We start from the raw sequence: 21,756 nt of genomic DNA on the forward strand, positions 1-21,756 counted from the left end.
CACCGCTTTGAGCAATTTGGTTATAATTTGTCTGTTTTGCAATGGTGTTCCACTAAGGATTTGACCGAAAGTTAGTGCACTCGCTTTTTTCTCAGTGTTCTAACTTCTAAGTCACAGATTCAGGTTTTTTTACCAACAGTTATCGCAAACGGTTATTCCAACTAGTATTATCTATTGCGAAAATTGCTATGACGGGTATAGTTCTTATTATCAAAAACTAGTTTTTTTTTGTACTAACCAGGGAACATTTTCAGCCTCCAAATTCAAAAAATTCTCATGTTTCTTAAAATGGTAGTGTACTATTGTAGTATGCTTAAAAAGTTTTTTTAGCTGCCATCGTCAAGGGGCGTGGCCAGACAACAATTAAAAGTTTGCATACTATCATATACTGTGCAATGCAGTGCAGTACAAGTTATTCGTAATTATTATGTTAACTTTTTCCTGCAGCACCGTGGACTTTTGCAGCTGTCCGCTGTCGTGATATGTTTCAACAATAAGTAAAAAAGGCCCACGTGCATCGGTTCGGGCCATTGCTGCCTGAATACACAAATTTCGGAAAATTTTCATCGATTTGTGTTGTAAACATTAAGTTGTGCAAAAAACCTTGTTCTGCTAATACACAGATCTGTGCTATACTTCATAACAAATTTCTGAAAATGTGCACACAGGCAGCAATGGCCCGAGCCGACGCACGTGGGCCTTTTTTACTTATTGTTAAGACATTTCACGACAGCGGACAGCTGCAAAAGTCCACGGTGCTGCAGGAAAAAGTTAACATAATAATTGCGAATAACTTGTACTACACTGCATTACACAGTATATGATAGTTGTTGTCTGGCCACGCCCCCTTGACGATGGCAGCTAAAAATATTTTTTTAAGCGTACCACAATAGTACCCTACCATTTTACAAAACATGAGAATTTTTTGAATTTGGAGGCTGAAAATGTTCCCTGGTAAGTCGGATTTGAATCCGATCGGACTCGGATATCCGATGATCGGATACGGATCGGATTCGGAAACTGTAATCAATAAAAACTCGGATACGGATCGGATTCGGATTTTGTAAAAAATTCGCGGATCGGATTCGGTTTTAAAATTTGGATCCGATGCCCATCTCTAGTGCGAATGCTCCACGCTGTCGACACACCCTTCATGGATGCAGCAGCGCTGATTGGTCAGCGTAGGCAACGAAAACGCTGAGTAAGCAGCGTAAAGTGAGCGGCACGTGTGTGGCGTCGCCACCTGCGCGCGGGCAAACAGAGCAAGCCTTACGAGCACCGAGTGGCGGTCTCTGACATTTTTTATTGTATTCTTATTTTCTGCTCTTTTTAGTTTATTTGGTTTCGTTTCTTATTTAAGTTTTTACTATTACTTCATTTATTTTTTCTTTTCTCATAGCTGGAGGATGCTATTTCGAAGGCGACTACGGCGGACTACGTGGCGGACTACGTGGATCTGCCGGATGTGGAGCCGAGTGAGATCTATGTGCCGATGGTGAATACTAAGATTAAGCACGGAAAAAAGCCACCGGTGGCCTATGCTCTATCTGGTACGTACACCACTTAAACATTTTATACTTAAGTATCGATTGTGCAGACATGGCTTTTGCATTTGAATTTTCGCCAATTTTTTTATAATGTAGAGTAGTTTACAGTAAATTATTGTTTTGCGAAGCAGGATCTCGCCGTGAGAGCGGGCTTCGCACAGTATTTTATTATTTATTACGCAAAAATTGCGTACAGCAATTGTTAACCGATCCGCAGTCAACGCAATACGACACAGTTTCAAAGAGTGAGTAAGTGCGCAACGCCAACGCGGCAACACGTCAATTCTTTGGCCTCCGTTTTGCTGCCCCGACAATTTACTGACTGGCATTATTGGTGATTCACATAGCCTGTTGACCTACAGATTACTGGCCTACAATTCGCTTTGCGACAGTGTTGTTGCCGGACGTTTTGCTGAAACTGCGTACTTTGTAGCCCTACAGCCTGCTTACCGGTCTGGTTCCTAGGTTTTTGTTTTTTAGCTTTTTGGCTGTTTTTTTTTGTTCTGTCCACTTTGGTTTCTTAGCTAGACGTTGGTTCCTATGCTTTCTTTAGTTCTCTCTTACGTCTCTTATATTGGTTGTTGTTATTTTATATTTTTTATACTTTCTTATGTTTTCTCGTGTTTTCTTATGTTTTCTTATTTGTTTGTATGTTCTGTGCTTTTCTTGTGTTTTCTTATGCTATGTTTATGTTTCTTATGTGTATCTTATGTTTTCGTATTTTTGGCTTATGTTTTTTCATTTTTATGTAAGTCAGCAGATTGTCGTCAGCAAATTGCCGGGGTTCGGCAAACTGTCGTTCATCAGTTTGTCGATCATCTAGTTGCCGTTTCAAAAAAATCGTCAGGCAAAAATTTTGTCGATCAGCAAAAAGTCGTCAGAAAATTGTCGGTCAGCAATATTTTGTTCAGCATATTGTCTGTGACTCTGTGTGCGTGCAGCGCACTTAGCTCATAGAATCCCCTTTCTAGGCCACACTCTGTCTCTGCTTTTTTGGAAGCTTTCCTTTGCCAAAGATTGGTTCTCGAGTCTTTCAGGTTTTGAAATAATTTTTAGAGCGAGTAGCTACATTCTGTAGTCTTGTTATTCTCCGTCGTATGCCGTATGTAGCTAGTCAAGATTCTACTGTCGCCTGGAATCTTCCGCAAAACGAAAACAAATAAAAGTTCAAAGTGCAACAATTCTCACCATGGTCAGAATGTAAACTCGTCAGATACTATCCACTTTTCATGAGTGGTCGCTCTTTGTGTCTAATCATTAATTCACATTGACTTTTTAATAATGAAAAGTGTTCAGAATCAGTTCGGCAGGCTGGGTGACGTCAGCAAGTGACTCGATTCGATATTATTTTAAAAATTTAAATAATAATTATTGCCGTTTTATTTGATTTTTATATACGGTGCAATTGTTTTCAGAGGTACATTGTGCCAGGTAAAAGGTTGGTTTCTAACGAAAAAAATAATTCGACTACCTACGCAGCGTATTCTCATGAGGTGTTCTGATAAAGGAAAAACCGCCAATAAATAAATAATAAAAATAAGCCAGGCATAATAGGTAGCTGATTACTAGGAAAACGCACTCGGTTTTTGCGGGCACTGTATAACCGAAACGTAGCAGAACTTCATATCAAAGTGGGTACATTAAAACGTTGCTATTGCAACCGCGATCTTAATTATTTCATTTTCTACAGAGACGCACTACTCGGAAAATGGATACTATGAAGTAGAGTAAGAATAATGAAAGTTTGTTGCCCTGCAACGAGCGCGGGTGCCCCGTCTAGGATTCGGACAGTGTAAATAAGCAGATGGTGTGTTAAAGTGCCTTTGAGAAATGATATTATGAAAACAGTAAGGTTTTTGGGACCCAGTGCGAAACGGTCGTTGAAAATAGGTTGGCATGGTGCTGATCTTTTCTGTAATTCCTATGTACCTTGGTAGTACCAAGGTACATAGGAATTATACCTTGGTACCACCATTATCTTATCATCTCTTATACACCTTGGTAGTACTGTATTTACACGATATTAAGGGACAGAGAAATCCCCTGGACCGCCCGCACTAGGCGTCGGCTCCATTGATGTCAAAGGAACCGACAGCTAGTGCGGGCGGTCCTGGGGATTTCTCTGTCCCTTAATATCGTGTAAATACAGTACAGTATTCAAGTCTTGGTTGTTACGGGTGCAGAGTTTATTGATTGTGTTAGCACCATTCTGCAGGTCGGTTGGTTGTCGGGCAAATAAAAATTGTTGGTACAGACGAGAAAAATTGGCGGTTACTTACTCCTGATTTTCACTGAGCAAAACGATATTATTGGCTGTCTCAGACAATGCTTGCTTGAAAAAAGGGAGGTTGCTGGATGCTGAAACAGTGGCGCCACTTTCTGAGGAGGTGATCTGAAGGGGGTGGTTGCAATGGCTGAGCCTCCGACGGCAGCTTATGTGGCGTATTTAATACCGTTCTGGACAACAGGGTTAGCGAGGATTTCGGCGATGCCGGCAAAACGATTCTGCCGGAGTTTGGCAACAGGGACAGACAATACAGAATACTAGACAAAATGGCGTGCAAGACAACTGTTATAACATAGGATTGGAGCGTCATTGGAGTGGTAGATTAAGAGAGTCACAGAAGGTCACAGAGTCAAGGTAAATCCAGGAGGCGAGGATCACTGAAAACAGCTGATAGCTTTGGCGATAAAATACAAACTCTGTACACTGACTAAGATTTCCGTTGATTAAAAGCTTTGCCTAGTATACTGTCCCGTATACCGGCACCTCGACATTTCGCCGAGGGCAACTTGTCGCAGGACATTTGAGCTTCATTTCGCCGCAAGGTCCACGTTTTTTCGCGGGACATTTAGTCGGCGGGACATCGCGGCGCGAGGCATCCCGTCGAATTGCCGAAAAATTGCGCATCGAATTTACATAAGTGCGGTGAAATGTCCAACGTCCAGTTGTCAGGGTGCGCCACAAATAGGTATGTATGCTTTCGCTGAAGGCTTGGTATATCTTTTCTACCCTCTGGCGGTCAAAGACGCTCGGTAAGTTTGAAGTGGCTTCGGCTGAGTTCATTAATTTCGCTGACCGTAAGATCCGCAAAAAATTACTGGGGAACCTCGACATACGGGAACCTCGATCTTCTTAAGGCAGGGCTTTAGTTTTGCCGTAGTCAGAGTAAATGCCGCTGCGGTTTTTATCTGCAGAGTAAGATTCTGTATTTTTCTCTGTACTGTCCTAAGATCAGTAATGCGACTAACTATTTTGAATGTTTTATCCGAGTTTCCTGATATTATTAATACAAGAAACAGGCTTCGCGTCCGCGTTTCTTGTGGTCAACGACCACTTTATTCAGCTTTCAATGAATATTTATTAGAATAACATATTTCGTTGAAACATAATGGGTATATCGTATTAACGCAAAGAAAACGGATTTCATATAAAAACACGAATTTTAATCTTACATGATTTTTTTAATCACTTCTTGATTCTCTCAAATCACCATAAATTCTCCCAATTGAATTCATGATTTAGTGGACCTCAACCTGATGAATCTAGGAAGTAAGAGCTCGGTCACTCAGTCATTTGACGGGATCTGTGCATTGGACAGTAATGCCAGCTTGGTCCGCCGTTCACCTAACGGTCTCCGTACACTGGACATTACCGGTTGCTCGGTAGCTTGGTCATTCGTTCGCCTAACGGGCCTAACTGGCCCCGCACACTGGGCCTAACGGGCCTAGCGTGCCCCGTACACTTGACAGTACAGGTAGCTTGGTCACTCGTTCACCTAGCGGGCCCCGTACACTGGACAGTATCGGTTGCTCAACTAACGGTCCTGTACATTTGACAGTACCGACAATACGTTTGACGTACATTTGACGACTTTGCCGAAAATTACCGTACATTTGACGCTACATATGTAGTCGTTCTTGTCGAGTTGTCGTGCTAATTAAATTTCTGATAATTCAAATAGAAGAAATAACTTCCATTTTTTAGCTGTACAGTCTGTATTTTAACTGGTTTACGTGGCAACATTGCCTGGTTAAAAATACCACGATGATAATAATTATCATTGCAATTATTTGTTACATTTGGTGAAGGTAGTCAAAACTCTTCCGCTTTGGCGTTCGAAGCGGGAGCGGTTTTGAAAGAAATGAATACTGTCTGGCCGGGTTTTCGACTACGGGCTTTCAGAATATAATATTGGTTTTGGTCCGACTTTTCTGGTTTGCCGGCTTTGGTGTATCCCATTCGTGGCAGTATAGATCTGAAAAATTAGGATATTTCTGACATTATGGAATGAACAATATTATTGTTCACTTGTACTTGTACAAATCAGCAAAACGGCCGTTAATAATCAATTAATAATTAATAAATCGGTAAAAAAATTAAATAAAAGATTAAAATCGGTAATAAATCGGTAAATAAATCGGTAATTTAAATTATTAATTTAATTTAAATTATAAATCGGTAAATTAATAAATCGGTAAATCGGTAAATTAAACTGTAATAAATAATTTGGTTGATAATAAATAATTTTATTGATCGAAGTTCTTATTATAACTCCAATTCGGTTTTTTAACCATGCACTCCGTAGTTGTAAAGAACAATTATGCGGAAATTCTAACCATGTTTATAATTTTTTACAGAATAATTAAAGATTCAAATAGAGCTTAGGCTTGTAAATAAAGCATGTATAATTAATGTATAATTAATTTAATGTATAATTAAATATAATTAATGTATAATTAAATTTACCGATAATTACCGATTTATTAATTATAATTAATGTATAATTAAATAGTTTCCGATTAATTAGGTTCCAAATTTATTTTCAGTAAATTGTGTTTGATATATGTACATCGGCTGAATGACCTTCAATACCTTACAGTGGCCAACATCACGGATGCGTGCATAACCGGAAATCGTCGACGGTAGCGCCACATCTCTGCTTTTTGACTTCATCCTGCAGGACGGCAACCAGCTGGACCTCGAAGGCTTCGAGGTGAAGTACGCGTTTGATGGACAGCCCTTCGAGCACGCTGCCACTCGCTTCCTGGGCCGTTTCTCGCCCTACATTATCACCGGACTGCAGCCCAGACAACGCTACCGGTTCCGTGTTAATACTCGTGTCAGCGGCGGCGGTGATTCCACGCAAGCCTGCGGCCCCGAATTTATCATTAACATGCCGGAAGTGGGCGCGCTGCTGGCACCAAAGGTTGCGCAGTCCAATTTGGTGTCATTCGAGCTGCAGTGGGAGCCGTCCGATAAGGATGAGGCCATCGGCCACTACCGCCTTGATTACTGGATGGTAAGCGGCATTTGCCGAAGCAACGGAAGGGTAACAGCGGCTGCAGTATTTTATCCAATAACAAAACATATTTCTAAAACGTTTTATATATCATTCTTTATACATTTTTATATTAATTCTATGCGTTTATCGTTAAAATAACAATAATATTATTAATTCTTGTCGATTTTAAAATCTTTCGATTATCAGTTATTGGCAATTGCGCGAATTCAAAAACCGTCTAGCAACAGCTAAATTTACTATTATTATCAAAGTAAATAGAAGCGAAACAATTTATAATACAATTATAAAAAATAAACTGTAATAAATAATTTGGTTGATAATAAATAATTTTATTGATCGAAGTTCTTATTATAACTCCAATTCGGTTTTTTAACCATGCACTCCGTAGTTGTAAAGAACAATTATGCGGAAATTCTAACCCTGTTTATAATTTTTTACAGAATAATTAAAGATTTAAATAGAGTTTAGGCTTGTAAATAAAGCATGTATAATGCTTATTTTACTCACATAACAGGGTAAAAGACAACCTCGGTGAAATATGAATTGGAAAATGGAATAAATTGTATGCCAGTTTAAAACAAATTTTTAAAAATTGCTTGGTGCAGTTCTCGTGCCCAGAGTCCCCGTTTCGGTGAAGTGCCGGTGCGCCACCATGCGATAGTGGATGGCTCTAAGAACTCCCGCAATCTGACGTCGCTACAACCCTGCCAAAAATATCAAGTGGAGATCTTGCCGCGCCGCAAACCCAAGGGACGCACTAACGGCCGCAACACCGATGGCGGCGGTGTAAACGCCAAGAAGGCCGCCCCGGCGTCCCGCACCCCGACATCATGAAGCTGAACTTCACCACGGATTGCGGTAGGTAGCATTTGAGCATTTCTGTGCGAAGGTCACTGTTTCAAAATAATAAAAAATAAGAAAAATAGTAGAAAATTGTTTAGGATTTCTGTATAATGTATATCTTAAAAAATTGGAAGCGTTGCTGTGTAAAGGTCAATTTTAATAGCAATTAATGGCGCAAAATGCGAAAAACTTTAAAAAACTGCCTGAAATGATATAAAAAAAGTATTTATAAAGTAATACATATTATTTTCGCGGTTTTGCAGGGATGGTCACTGGAAGTGTGGAGAGCCCTAGATTTACCTTGTGATTGCAAGCAAATACGCCGGCGCGGAGCTATTGCAAAATAGTCGTATATTGATGGACGTTTTCTGTGTGTGGTTTGTACTGTATTCGTATAAGACGCTCGTTTCCTCTTATAATGTCATCTTTTTTCCAAAACCCGCTTTTTGGCTCGCTTTTGGCGGTTCATTTCATGGTCGTGGTCTTGTATGTTTTGTCTTGACAGTCTTTATATAGTGCCTATTTAATAATTAAGCCAAACTGAATGATCAAAGATAAACAGCAAAACCCTAAAGTACTTGACGCTCGGCTGCGAGCTAGCTAGTAGCTGCATAAAAACGTTTGTCAACATAAAAACTGTTTGCGCTTTTATGAATACTCAGAAAGATGAGGTTGGAATATTTAATTTTTTCCAAGGATTTCGAAAAATTCAGTTACAGTATTCAGCAATTTACACCGGCTTTTAGTCTTTCTTTGCTTAACGCGGAGCCGACGACGAAGCCGTTTCTTGTTCTTTAGCGCAGGGGTACTGAAATTTCTGTACGCACTGAAAACATTTCTACACCGCACGGTTAGCGACTAAAGGATGCACAAATATCAACAACAAGACGAATGCCGGCAAAAAATAATAAATATTGGCAAAAGCGGCTTTACCGCGCCTTAGACGTTGATCCCACAAAACATGAGTCGGATGTAGGAGGTAAGGTGTCAGGTGATGCCGACGATAGAGCGACATTGTAGCCATATCTGCTGTCTGGCCAAAGAAAATGACTCGAAACAGGTAAATGAATGACGTAGCTTGTACAGGACCGTACCAGCTACGCTTCCTGCCGGTAGCGCGTAATAAAATTCTATGTTTATGTGCTACACAGAACATACAGACTGACAGCGACAACGGTGCAAAGGTTGTCGCACAACTAGACATCGTTTTCTCCGAGCGGAAAACCATAATTGACGAAAAACCTCATACTGGGCATTGATTTGACGCTATACAAACGAGAGCAGAGCGGCATGCGCTGACAATGGACATCAGGTTGTCGGCCAAACAATTTATTTTTTACTGTTACTTTTTACTGTCCTTTAAATCCTTTAGTTGGCATACTGTGACATAGGCCACTATATGGTGCATCATCTGCGGGAGAAATTATCGTTTGGTGGAGTGGGGCGAATGCCGACTGATTACGTATGGCACTCTTCCTCCACTCACACTCTTCCTCCACTGAGTGGAGGAAGAGTGCCATACATAGTCACTTCGGCAGTTAGTGAGTGCTTGCATGTTGCATCATCACTCGATCTGGAACCGCGTATTTCGTAGTGCGGACTACACTAACAGAGTCTTTACTGGCAGGCACTTGGAGCAGATCTGTTATCATGGAAGCTATGCGTAAGATCGACGATGCGACATTCGGTTGTGCATGTTTTGTAAAGAGAACCGAGAAAGAGCACTTCATATCCTTCCATCCGACAAGTTAGTAAAACAAGGTAAAATGTCACGCAGTATCGTTAATCGCTTGTTGAGTTTCTTATAATTTGTTGGTCTCTCGGCACATTGCTGGACGATGCCGGTCTGCGGATCGCTGTTGCTTTGCGGATGTGGGCACCGATTTGTAAGGATCCTTACAAATCGGTGCCCCATGCTCCGGAGCATAAATGTCGGTGTGATGAAATGGTTGATGTCTGCGGCATGAATGGGAATGAAATGTCTTGCTCCAAAAGCTAGGGGATTTGGGCGACACGCGAGTTTGAGTAGACGGCCAGAATTAAACGGTTATCCGGCCTTTATTAGTACGTACGCGCTCGTTCTACAGAAAAAGTCCGTGCGTGCGTGAAAAAGTCCGTGCATTGCTGAATAAAGTAAATCAATTTTTTTTGGAAAAAGGGTAAATATTAAATGCTTCAACCTGACCTTACTGAATATTCATAAAAGTACAAATAATTTTTGTGCAGACGAAGGTTTTGTGCAGCCTGACTCGCAGCCGAACGTCCAACACTGGAATTTTAATATTTACCATTAATCGTCCAGTTTAGCTTAATAACAAAATAAGATTAGAAGAACAATAAAAAGGCACAACGCACAAGACAACAATCATGACGTGAATCGCCGAAAACGAGTTAAAAAGCATGTTCTGGAAGAAACATAACATTGTGAGAGAAACGAGCTCATTATACGGGTAAAGTACAAATTACACAGAGAAGCGTCCATCAATTATGCCGCCATTTGGCGATAGCTCCGCCCCGGCGTGTCTGTTTATGATCACAGAGTGAATCCGGGGTTCTCCACACTTCCGGTGACAATCGCTGCAAAAGCAACACTGATAATTTTTAAGGGTGTTTCTATACATTATACTAACGCGCTATGCGTAGATTGCGCGTATTACGTACGTGTTATGACGTACGTCTGTGTGTTCTGTTACGTACGATTTGCTGTTTTTATCTAACGCATTTGATCGCTAATTCCATCCATGATTCTGGTTTAACGAATCAGTCTGGTTTAAGTTTAACGAATCAGTCTGAAGTTTCTAACTTCAACTAAATCTGTGAGCCTGTTCCCAGCTGAAAGGTCTGAGTGACTCTAGGTTAGAAGAAAGTTCATATCTCGTTCTGTTCTTTTCTGTTTGCTTGTTCGTTTTTGTTTGGTGAATAAACATTGGGAAGTTCCTGAGTGTTTCGGTTTCGGTAACTTTCGTTAGGTACAGCTATCCGCTCGTACCTAACGGAAGTAGGTAGTTCGCGTACCACTTACGGAGTCCAGAGCGCATTCCCACTCTACCAATTGAGTAGGTTTGGTCATCTAGTGCGGTTGTCGCGGTGCGACTTCCGCATAGGCGGCATAGCATGCCAATACGGTAATTTTAAATAATTTTACAATATTTTTAGTGCATTTTACGTTATTTTTGAAACAAAGACGTTTACGCAGAAGCGCTCCCGCAGTCCGTGATGAAGTTCAGCTTCACGATGTCGGCGGTACGGGGTGCTGGGGCGGACTTCTTGGTGCTGGGGCCGTCGTTGTGGCCTCACCCTTAATGGCCGCCTCCGACAGAAACTTGAAGGACACCGTACTGGACAGCGCTGCCTTGGGTATCAGCGGCGCGCCCACTTTCGGCATGTCGATTAGGAATTCGGCGCAGGTCTGCCCGGAGCCGTCGCGGCCGCTGACGCGGGTATTAACGCGAAACCGGTAGCGCTGGCTGGGCTGCAGACCGGTGATGATGTAGGGCGAGTAGCAGTCCAGGAAACGGGTGGCGGCGTGCTCGAAGGGCTGATCAGCCAGCGCGTACTTCACCTCGAAGCCATCCAGGTCCAGCTGGCTGCCGTCCTGCAAAATGAAGTCGAAGAGGATTGTGGTGGCACTGCGGTGGACGATCTCCGTGATGCAGGCGTCTGTGCTGTTGGCCTCTGTAATATATTGCCGGTCATCCCGCTGATCTGCATTGCCAAGGCCCACTCTGTACAAGCCTGAGAACTGGGCTGTCACGTGAATATAGATCAGACGCTAACAGCACTGGGCTTACGGGCCGACCGTTGCAATAAGTGCCGTTGACTTGTATGTTAAATTCCAACAACCTCAAAACATTCATTCTGCCTTTTTGCTTTAAAATTTATCACCAGAAAGCATGGCTTACTGTGCACACAACTCTGTAGTTTCAACGATTGTTCTTTGATGCTGCAGCGGCCAGTTTGCCGGCAGTAACCATCTGCATCCACTGTCGGAGTTTGGTTACCGAACATTGTGGTATGCGACTTTGCATAGCTATGACGCTGAGCAAGTATGTACGTCAAGGTAATTACGCGCTTTATCGATACCATACGATTACCAAAATCAAACGATAAAGCATCATAAAGAAGTATACAATATTCGGTTCTTTTAATATTTTGCCTCATTCTACCTAATTGGACGTTTTCAGATGTTGCTCACCATGTATTACATTTTTTTCATTTAATAATAATGTTATGCGAAGTACTGACAATTGTTACCATGGGTGGGAAACTACCAGGTACTTACTACAGTGTGAGAAATACAAAACTACCAAGTACTTACTATAGTGTCTACCTATAGTAAGTTCTTGCTACTACTTGTACTGGAGTATGTTACTGTTCGTACGTCTAAATAGAGCTATAAAGAGCGTAGCGGGGCTTTGGAAACGTAGCAGCTTTGGAGCGTAGTACGCTCAGCGTACCAGCTTTAGAAACATTTATAAATTTTTATTACCATGTAATATCGGAATTCTAAATTTCGGTGTTTAAATAAACGTTTTGAAAAAGCGTTGCAATATAACATTTCGAAGTGTTTAGAGTGTTCATGTGCACCGAAATTGTATGTTATTTTTTAAGTTGCGAAATATCTTAAATTCGTTGCGCAAAAAAAGTAGCATAACAAAAATCCGTGCCCGCAGCCAACACCCGTGCGAACACCAAAAGGTCACTCGTGCACCCAGCAACCGCCCAGCATTCAATTAATGGCCGCCATCGTTTTTTTCGGCCAGCGCTTTGAGCGAAAACCATTCTGCTCCCACAGGGTTTTGCTGGTTTGGCCTAGCCGCTGAATTTCAGTTTTTGTTCCTGAATCAATCATGTAATTGTCATTAAAATGAGCTTAATTCTCAGCGCTTAAAGTCATTCCTGATTTCCTGGATGAATTAAATGTGTTCCCAACACTGTCACGACTCGTTCCATCGATGCCTTCCAGTCCGAAGATGTTTCTCGCAGCATCGCAACGACAAGTTTAACGAATTTGTGCTCATAAAATGTGCAAAAGAAAACTGCACAAGGAACTTTAAAAGTTTTGGGAAAAATTGCGCAACACCAGTCGGCAGAAAAATAAAACGCAATGCCGCCAACTTGGCGCCAGCTTGGCTTGGCGACCTGCGGCATTAATGCACAATTGGGCCAGTGTTGCATGGATACATGTTTATTTTTTGTTATGGGGGGGGAGGGCCTGGAATATCAGATCAACACAGGCTGAAAACTGCGGCAGCCTGCGAAACTGCGGCAGCCTGCGCATTCGTGATAAACTGAGAAAATCGAAACTAATTCTCCTTCAGTTATTCTTTCAGTAAAGTAATCTTTTAGTTGTTTTAATCTTGCTGCTGAAAATTTAGCAGGTCGTAACAGTAAAACCTGGCAAAATATTTTACAAACCTGGCAAAATATTTTTTCGTATATTTTGAGAACGGCAGTCTGGCAGTCTCGCAACGCCGCAGTCCCAGAACGTTTTCCTACCACGTTTACACAACCGGTGCAATATGTTTATACGGTGCGTACCAGATTCATTTCTGAGGATATAGGCCACTGGGGGACTTGTTCCGTGCTTATTCTTGGCATTCACCATCGGCATATAGATCTCACTCGGCTCCACATCCGGCAGATCCACATAGTCCGCCACGGAGTTCATCTCATTCGAAGGGACATCCTTCCGCTATAAGAAAAATAAAAAAATAAGGTCGATGTTGCGTGCACGGGGCTCGAAAACGGGTTCTTGATGTGTGCACGGGTAAATTCTCTCTTTTAAACCGCTTGAAACGTTTAAAAAAATCCTTTTAAAGCCGATTTTTGTGTTGGAATATGTGTTGGATGGGAATCAGATGAGGGACAAAAGGGTGAATTTTGTCAGGGACAGTGTCAGAAATAGAGCAGCAAAACCAGCAAAAGATCGATGGCGCCTGAAGGAAGCAGCCTGGCTGTTCAAGATCCGCAACCGGCAAATTTTGCAGTGCCGTCATACATGTGCGACTTGGTTCCTTTCAAGGACACTGGTTCGCAGTATGGACTCCGCCGGACAGAGCGGATCGATGCGACCGCCCGCGGCGGAGCATCGGGGAGACGACCCTAGCGATGAGGCTTAAAGGTCTGTTTAATAAAATTATGAAGGATGGAGATAATCTGTTTGGTTGTGGTTCTGTTGAAGTCTTCCTGTCTTTACTGCGTCTGAGAAATATTGTTTAAATTTTTGCTGTTTTATTGTTTGAAATTTGACATTGACCAGACTATTGAGTGCCTCAGGGTTTGTCTGCTCGGAAATAAACTAAACTAAACTAAAGAGTGGCTTTAAATGCGGTTGCTCTATGATATCGCATTGGCCGCTGCAATTGTTTACGGGCTTGACCAGGGCACGGCTCCATTAGAACCGAAAATAAAGCGAGGTAATCGGAAGGCCACATTCGAGGCCATGAACATCCCCCCATTCCCTTGTGCAACTGGCAGGGTTGACAAAAGCCTGACCCGGAAGCCAGAAGGCAAAAATTTCTGCAATTGTACTTCGATTATGGCACACCATAAAATGTGTCACCAAAGTGCCCAACTCGCAGATATGTTTTATTTGCTATTATTTTATTGGAAATGGCTATTGTAACACCCCCCTTTGACTATTGTCACTCCCTTTTAACCCCCTTTTGCTATCGTCACCCGCTCTCTAAAAAGCAAAGTCAGCACCACCTTAGACTATATTCACCTTAGACTATTGCCACTCCTGGAACAGTTTTTGTAAGACTTTGCAGCTGACCTTTCAGACAACTTAAGAAGTTACAATATCTTCGAAGAAAGATGCAGAGCTAACAAAACCTATTATATGGAGAACTGGCAAATGTGCTTGGGAGACTAACTTAAGCGGCAGATCTGTACTCCGTAATTGTCGATTTAGAGCCGCCAGGGTTACAAATATTTCAAACGCCTCACGGGGTGGGCTCCAGTTACGGGCATGGGCAATTCGATAATTACGGTATCTTTCATAATCCATGCAGTCCTGATTTAATGGCTTAATCACCTTATCGATGCCGCCAGCGGCGCCATATCTGCAGATACTGTACTAAGACAACAGGCCCAGTGGCCTTTTTGCAGCCGTTTTCGCGGCAGAAATAATTAGCAAAAAATCCTGCATGAAGATGCTAAAATTGCATGTTAAGGAGACGAGGCCGCATCATTTGTAATTAGCGGCGCTTTTAGTGTGCGTAAATAAGCTCCGCTTGGCGCCTTTCCCTCAGGGTGGTGGCCTGAACCGAATCGAAAACAAGCCGCTGGTGGTAAAATTATAAGCAAAAACTTGCAAGTGCTGGCAACAGCGACAAAAGGGGTGTGGTCGGGAGTGACAATAGTCCAAGGGGGTGTTCCTCTTGATTTTTAAAAAGGAGATGGTAATAGCCAAAGGGAGTGAAAAGGCGTGACGTTGGCCACAAGGGGGTGCAAGTGGGTGTCAATAGCCTCACCCTATTTTGTTCATTTATTTGGTACTATGAAAAAAATGAAATACCGGTATATTTTATTATATTATTTTTACAATTTTGTATAACTTTGTAGTAGATTACTAATTTCTGGTTTCATCTAACTAAGAACATTTTGTTTCAGACTACAGTACACTGGTACGAAAGATCGCACGATTCGCACAATAATAATAAAATGTGAAAGTCTGCATCGACCAGCGGGACGTGTGACCTTTACCTTGTTAAAGTGGATTTGATATTCTTTGTCCGGGCTGTCGTTTTCAGTGTCCATTAACGGCCACCGGTAGGTGAGGCGGGAATGCTCCGGCGGGACGGACGTCGGGATCTTGGCCTGGTGGAGAGGCACGCGGGCGTCGTTCGGCTGGCCGCCCTCCACACCGAACGGACCCTGCCGTTGACCTGGAGGGGCGCTGCCGGGCGGATTCGGCAGGACGAACTTGGGCCAGTAGGTGGCGTAAACGGCGGTGTCGGTGCTCGCGGGAGGGACAAATTTCTGATTAGGCTGGGCGAAATTCAGCTGGTCGGTTGTATTGCCGGCGTCTGGGGAGGGCGAAAGGTCTGCGGCGGGGCTGCCGCTGGCGTGATCGCTGGGGTCGCTGATTGTCTGCTGAGGCTTGGCTGAGACCGGACTGGCGCCGACCTGACCTGTTGGAGAAATTTATTGATCACATCCTACTTAATTTAATTTATTGACAACGTCTTATTTAATTACATATATTTAATGTATTTGATATTCAGTATGTACGTACGAGCGCGCGTATGTCTCATTGCGTTTAGTAGATGCGTATTTCTCATTGCGTTTAGTAGATATTGCACAAGCATTTGAAGAAACATTTTTTTAAAATTGTGGCTAAAGCATTTTTCCATCGGATTTTATCGTACGTATAGCTCATAGAGTTCATAAGCTTAATAACTTCTGAGTAACAGAATTTTATTTAATACTCATTTTTTTAAAGGTTTTAGATGTCTTCCTCAAGGTTAAATGGGCGTAATCGTTTTATAAAATAGTGATTATTTTATTACGGAAACATAAAACAAATATTTATGGCGCAATAATTAATGACGAACATCAGTTCAACTAATTATACGGCTCCGACGCTTAAGTACATAGTCGTTTCGACTTTTAAGTGATGTCGACGGTGCCTCGTTAAAAGGGTCGAAGAAGCACGTGGTAATACTTGCTTAGCACAGGAGTATGATTACAATAATAAGCACAAGACTTTTCGGTTTTTTATTAATTATTTTTACTAGTTATTTATTACTGCCGAAATTTTTATTATCAAAGGATGGTATAACTACCGATGCTGGACATTTCACATACAGTACGTAAATGTCAGTTGTTATTAATGTTATTGAAAAATGATGAAAATTGTACCGTTCACTTGATACAGTGCTTAGCTAATAATTCAGCAACTCCTTGATCTTTCTCAAAACAAATATACGTAAAAATCAAAGTCAGAGCTGTCTACACTATATTATGTTCAGTAGAGCAAGTTGTTCTGAGCAGCGACATGCGAAGAAGCTAACACATACTGTTGACCAGGCCAACAACGACGACCAGCAATACGGTGACTGGCACGGGGAGCATGTTGGGGGGGAGACGGCGTAAAGGTCACTTTGGGTACATCTTTGAAAATCGTGTGCGTGCGCAAGCGCGTTCATAACAGGTGTGAGAGGAAATCGAATACATCACGATTAGAGAAATGTCGCGGCAGAGGAAACGACACATGGGACAATAATGTTGCGGGGGAAAGCCCGTTCTTGACGGATATATATAGGCAAGCGGGAATTTGTTTTGGCGATTGGCGTTGCTGAGCAGCCGTGCTTAAAAGTATCCTTTATTTTACATGTTATTGTGTTACTAACAATCATAGATGGATGAATTCGGTGCTATTTGAACCTAATAATTGATACGTACACTCTTGATAAATTGACATCGTGTGGAATTAGCCCACGCGAATCCCCACCCGAAAAGATTGGGAGTGCGACATTTCGCCGTACTCAAGATCAACGGGCCACTTTTCGCCGCGAAGACATTCGAATTTCGCCGCGGGTATACGGACGCTGGGACATTTAGGTTTGAGACATAAAGCTTGAGCGTGCGTAACCAGTTCGGCATACGGTCATTTCAACAAAAAATCTGAATTCTTAAATATCCAAGAATTTTAAAAAAAACTAGTTCTTGAAACCCAAAAGAAAATTAGAGGATAAAAAAGAAAATAAGAAAAAATATAAGAAAACCAAAGAGATGTAGAACAAGGTATAAGAATTTCATAGATAATTCTTCTGTAAAAATTCTGTTTTATGTGCTCTCTGTGTTATGCAACTGGGGAATGTTTAGTGCAGTGTCGGTCGCATAATGGGTGCTCATCATTTGTAACTGAATTATCGAATTTGCACCCCTGGGGTGCAAAAGTTCAAACGTCCTGTAGGAGGTGGGCTTATTTTGGGGAGGTGGCGCTATTTCGCGGGGTGGGACTATTTTCTAACAACAGTTTTCCGAGTGGGCCGTTATTTTTTAAACAGATGCCCATCCTGTTCTATTGATACTGAACGCAATAGGTACCGGTAATTGCAATTTCACAACCTTGCGAGCAGCATTCCGAAGCATCGCACCACATTATTTTTGTGACCGTTGACTGTTTATTCATTAAATCATAACAAATTGTACAGGGATGCTAATTCTAGCGCATACACATTTTAATGTAAGCAAGTTAAAAGATAGTGAAAGCTGTCGGAAGCACAGCGACAAATGACGACAGTGACAGCTTAATTAGTAACTTATTAGTTTAATTGTTAAATATTGCGCTGGCCAGTGCCCACCGCGACAAAGTACCGGCAAAAAGTGGGAGGGTATGTATCGACCGTTCGTACTCACGGCTTGTGATAACCATGGTTACGTCACTTACGTGGTGTCTTTTTCATTACCAAAGCATTGCTGTCACCATGCTAAATATTTTGGTCATTGTTATCAGGCGGTGGTGCACCTGCAGGAAATCGTGCACCTTCGCTCCTTCTTGTGTTGTTTTAGCCTTTTAGGTATATGCAACAACTGACAACAGTGGTAGTTTGGCTGTATCTATCACCATAAGTTTCTGCGCACCGTGACATTTCGCCGAGGGCTATTAGTAGCAGGAGATCTGTTCGCAGACATGGCACCCTATCATTTTGGCCACCATTCATTTTGGCCACCATTCATTTTCGCCGCAAAGTCATCGCGCCGCGCGACATTTAATTATAGTCGGCAGGACATTTTATTGCCTAGGAACACGTTGCTTACAGTACTGTACCTTAAATTTGGCGGTCATTTCGATTTCCCTAACGGTTGTGGTTGCCATGAGATTTTAAATATGACTAATCCTAATTATTTTTAGAGGACCTGGTAATATCATTTAGAATAATTATATTGTTTACAGATAACAATGAAAACATAAGTACATATTCAGTATTCGTTACAACCAGCCAGAAATCTTCCCGCTTAGCAATTGCGTAAAACCAAAAATATATTGAATTGAATTCGCAATTACATTCCATACGAATTATGATTAGCAGCAGTTCGATTCACAAAAAGGGGCGAGATTAATAATAACCGCATTATTTGACTATAATACAAACGCAAAATTATATATAATGTTTTGTTAAATAATTTTGATGAATGGTCTCACTGAATATATCTGATCATGTTAATAACTGACAACTGCGTTGCGTCGCTAACTGGATTATCAAGCACAGTTTTCGTGGTCGGACATTGTTTATGCAGTTTGGCATAAGGCCGGGTGTACTTGCAATTTTATACATACAGATACGTACGACTATACAAGCCCGTCCGGATAATGAGCACGTAAAGGTACAGGCTGTACAGCTAATGCATATTGAGCGCGCTAATCGCGCTTAGCACGATGGCCACTACGCTACGTTTACCACAATGCGTAAATGGCTTCCGCAGTTAGATTGCCCCTTACTGCACCGATCGTTTTCTAGACACCGTTCGCCAGGCAGTTACGATTATACCCAATAAAATATATTGCGTGCACCCTGGCGGGGCGTAGCATATTGTTTGGCGTAACCCATGAATTTACATTTTGCGCTGTTCTGTATCGTGCTCATCATCCGGACGGGCTTGTATATTATGATATAGGTCATGCATGATTCATCACTAATTTTCTACAAACATCCGAAGCCGTATCCCGCAGTTCTATCTCGACGCCAATCAGCTTAAGCTACATACGCCATTTCCGCTAAGCTCTTAGCTGTTTATGGAATGTCGATCAGACTGTAACAGGCATTTTCTCAGAAATACTGGGCTTGTCTTGTACTGTATGTAGTTGCAGTAGTTTGTATCGTACATTATAATCATCGATGTTGTTTAATCTAAAACTTGATGGAGTTAATATTTATTAAGTGCCAGACGGGAGAAACAACGATTTATTCTGTACGAGTACACTGTTTGTAAGCACTTATTACCAATATTCCTCCCTTTCGGCTTCGCCCCATCAGCCCCGTTTCGAACCTCTCCACCGATGCTTGCTCATGGAACTTGTGTACGATCTAGAATCCATCATGCATTACGGACCCTTTTGGTTTCGCTAACGGCGACCAGCCTATTTTACTTCTCAGAAACACAAGTTATGTTCTCTGATCGATTTTAACGTTACTTGTGGTTGCATGTATTACGCACAAGTCACAAGTAAAGGAACGTTCAACTGGTCCAGAGACGCAGGCTTGAGCGCTGCCGATGTGGCCAAGCTTTATGCTTTCCAGTCCCTTAACGAGAGGAAATAAAACAGCCGGTGGAGAGCCGTTTCCGGCAATCATTTCCAATTTCAGCGATGAACAGTGCGATAACCTGCGTGCCCCGCGAATACAATTGCAGTAGACATACAAATTGTATAGCTGCTGCAATTGTATTCGCGGTACTGTACAGTTCGCTTCTTGGATTAGAAAACAGATCCACCTCTCAGTAAATTAAATTCCGATTCTTAATAACGGAAGTCGATAAATCAATGCAGGCACTTGAGTTTGGTCTGTTGCGATGTGGAAAATTTCGATGCATAAATATCTGCAGCCATTCGCCGGGAAGGAATGTCTTCATACGACATACAACAATCTAGCAAACCTAACTGGATTTCGTTTTAACAGTTTAATGATGCGCCATTTCGCTTATTGTCATGATCGATCCCGAAAAGTCCCTCTTTTCAACAATTAGATACTGAATTGTTCAAAAAAGGGACTTCTTGGGATTAGATAGAGTGATAAACAATTCTGTTCCGGCAAAGCACAGTCCAGTCCCTGGAATAGGACGCCTTGGCTGGTTTGCCGAGGTTAAGAGCACAGTAAGCCTAAGGCCTTGGCTCAAATTCGAAGTGAATCTCGCTATGGTACGGCTGCTCAGCCGCACGAGGTGGCTGTATGCAGTGGCCACGCCTACAGATACGGTACGCGAAGCCATCTCGAGAGGTGGAGTTGCTGTATCGCAACGAGATTCGCTTCGAATTTAGGACGAGGCCTAAACTTGGAGTTCCGTCTGTACTCGGACTGTCCAAGTAAGTACAGACCCGCGCGTGCTCATTGCTTGGCACATCCAAGTTGTCCAACCTGTCCTCGTATGACGTACACGCATAGGTTGGGCGCGCCGGGTACGCAGAGTGAAAGGGGTCTTCAGTATATCGAAGATGACGCACACCGAACGTCTGCCACTCGGCTTTCTTTGCCATCATCGTATCTGTACTGTCCGAGTCAGACAGTACGATGATGGCAAAGAAAGCCGAAAGTCTGTAGTCCAGACCTGGGCAGTTATGGAAAATGCACCCACCGTTAGAGTTACGAGTTACAGGTAGCGTGCGAGTTACGCTATTTATGCAAGTAAAACCGAGTTTCGAGTTATACCGCGAGTTACGCTACCATAGACAATCTATACAAATTTTAGACGAGTTACGTTAGAGTTAAGTTTTTTGGGTAGCGAGTTACGCTACAGGGTTACGTTAAAACTCGATAACTCGCAAATAACTCGCGTTAAGTTATAGAGTTAAGTTATAACTGCCCAGGTGTCGTCCGAATTCCATCGCTGGTACGTGATCATCGCAGAAGGGCAGTCAAATCACAATACTTTCTCGTTGCATATCATATTACTACTGTATAATACTAATATTTTATTACTAATGGAGAATAAGTACAAGGCGATAGTACTGTGCATTCGGCCTCACCCTGTTCACGGGATGACCTTGGCTCAGGCTGTAACACTGGTACCCAGCGCGGATTGTGTACGTTTAAACAACCGCTTGCAGAGAATTACGGGTTCAGTTTGGCTACTCATTAACTTTCGGCCATGCTAAGAATTTAATAGCATAGTTTGTACGGCGATAGTGGCGGGCTGATCATTACCACCCAGACGAAGGATAACGCCTGGAATGTCAGGCTATGCGGCAGCTGCTGTGGGAAGTAAGAATGAACATAAATTATGTGCCGAGATGTGTGTACCTGGCGGTAAGAACTGTTCTTTCCACCAATGACGGCAATGTTAAACCGTCGCGGTAAGCCCATATTAACCCATCCCTGCAAGGTACGGTA

At 42.3% G+C, this 21,756-nt stretch overlaps 2 protein-coding genes across 8 annotated transcripts in view; one reads left to right on the top strand and one right to left on the bottom strand.

The window, feature by feature from the left end:
* LOC129588718 (uncharacterized) overlaps positions 1-21,756 on the top strand; it is a 40,896-nt gene that overhangs the window by 3,632 nt on the left and 15,508 nt on the right. For 2 of the 5 annotated variants that reach the window (XM_055483067.1, XM_055483068.1), the window contains exons 3-4: positions 1,400-1,550; positions 6,431-6,850. In XM_055483067.1, the coding sequence (XP_055339042.1) occupies positions 1,400-1,550; positions 6,431-6,477 (198 nt within the window). In that variant the 3' untranslated portion in view covers positions 6,478-6,850. Of the gene's footprint in view, positions 1-1,399; positions 1,551-6,430; positions 7,712-7,959; positions 8,261-21,756 lie in introns of those variants that run through there. The other 3 variants (XM_055483065.1, XM_055483066.1, XM_055483064.1) reach the window with 3 other exon arrangements.
* Positions 9,964-17,083, bottom strand: LOC129588716 (uncharacterized). Of its 3 annotated transcripts, none has more exons than XR_008690507.1 (5): positions 16,723-17,082; positions 15,407-15,834; positions 13,238-13,391; positions 10,863-11,371; positions 9,964-10,273 (listed from the first exon to the last, which is right to left on the bottom strand). XR_008690507.1 is itself a non-coding variant. In XM_055483063.1 (5 exons), the coding sequence occupies exons 1-4, from the start codon at positions 16,775-16,777 to the stop codon at positions 10,926-10,928; spliced, it is 1,083 nt and encodes a 360-aa protein (XP_055339038.1). In that variant the 5' UTR covers positions 16,778-17,083; the 3' UTR covers positions 9,964-10,273; positions 10,889-10,925. The 3 variants fall into 3 exon arrangements, 2 of the variants coding, with proteins under 2 accessions (XP_055339038.1, XP_055339037.1); XM_055483063.1 differs by having other exon boundaries at positions 10,889-11,371; positions 16,723-17,083; XM_055483062.1 differs by having other exon boundaries at positions 9,964-11,371; positions 16,723-17,083.

This window comes from Paramacrobiotus metropolitanus, unplaced genomic scaffold (assembly GCF_019649055.1).
Source record: "Paramacrobiotus metropolitanus isolate TYO unplaced genomic scaffold, Prichtersi_v1.0 Parri_scaffold0000031, whole genome shotgun sequence".
Taxonomy (NCBI): Eukaryota; Metazoa; Tardigrada; class Eutardigrada; order Parachela; family Macrobiotidae; genus Paramacrobiotus; species Paramacrobiotus metropolitanus.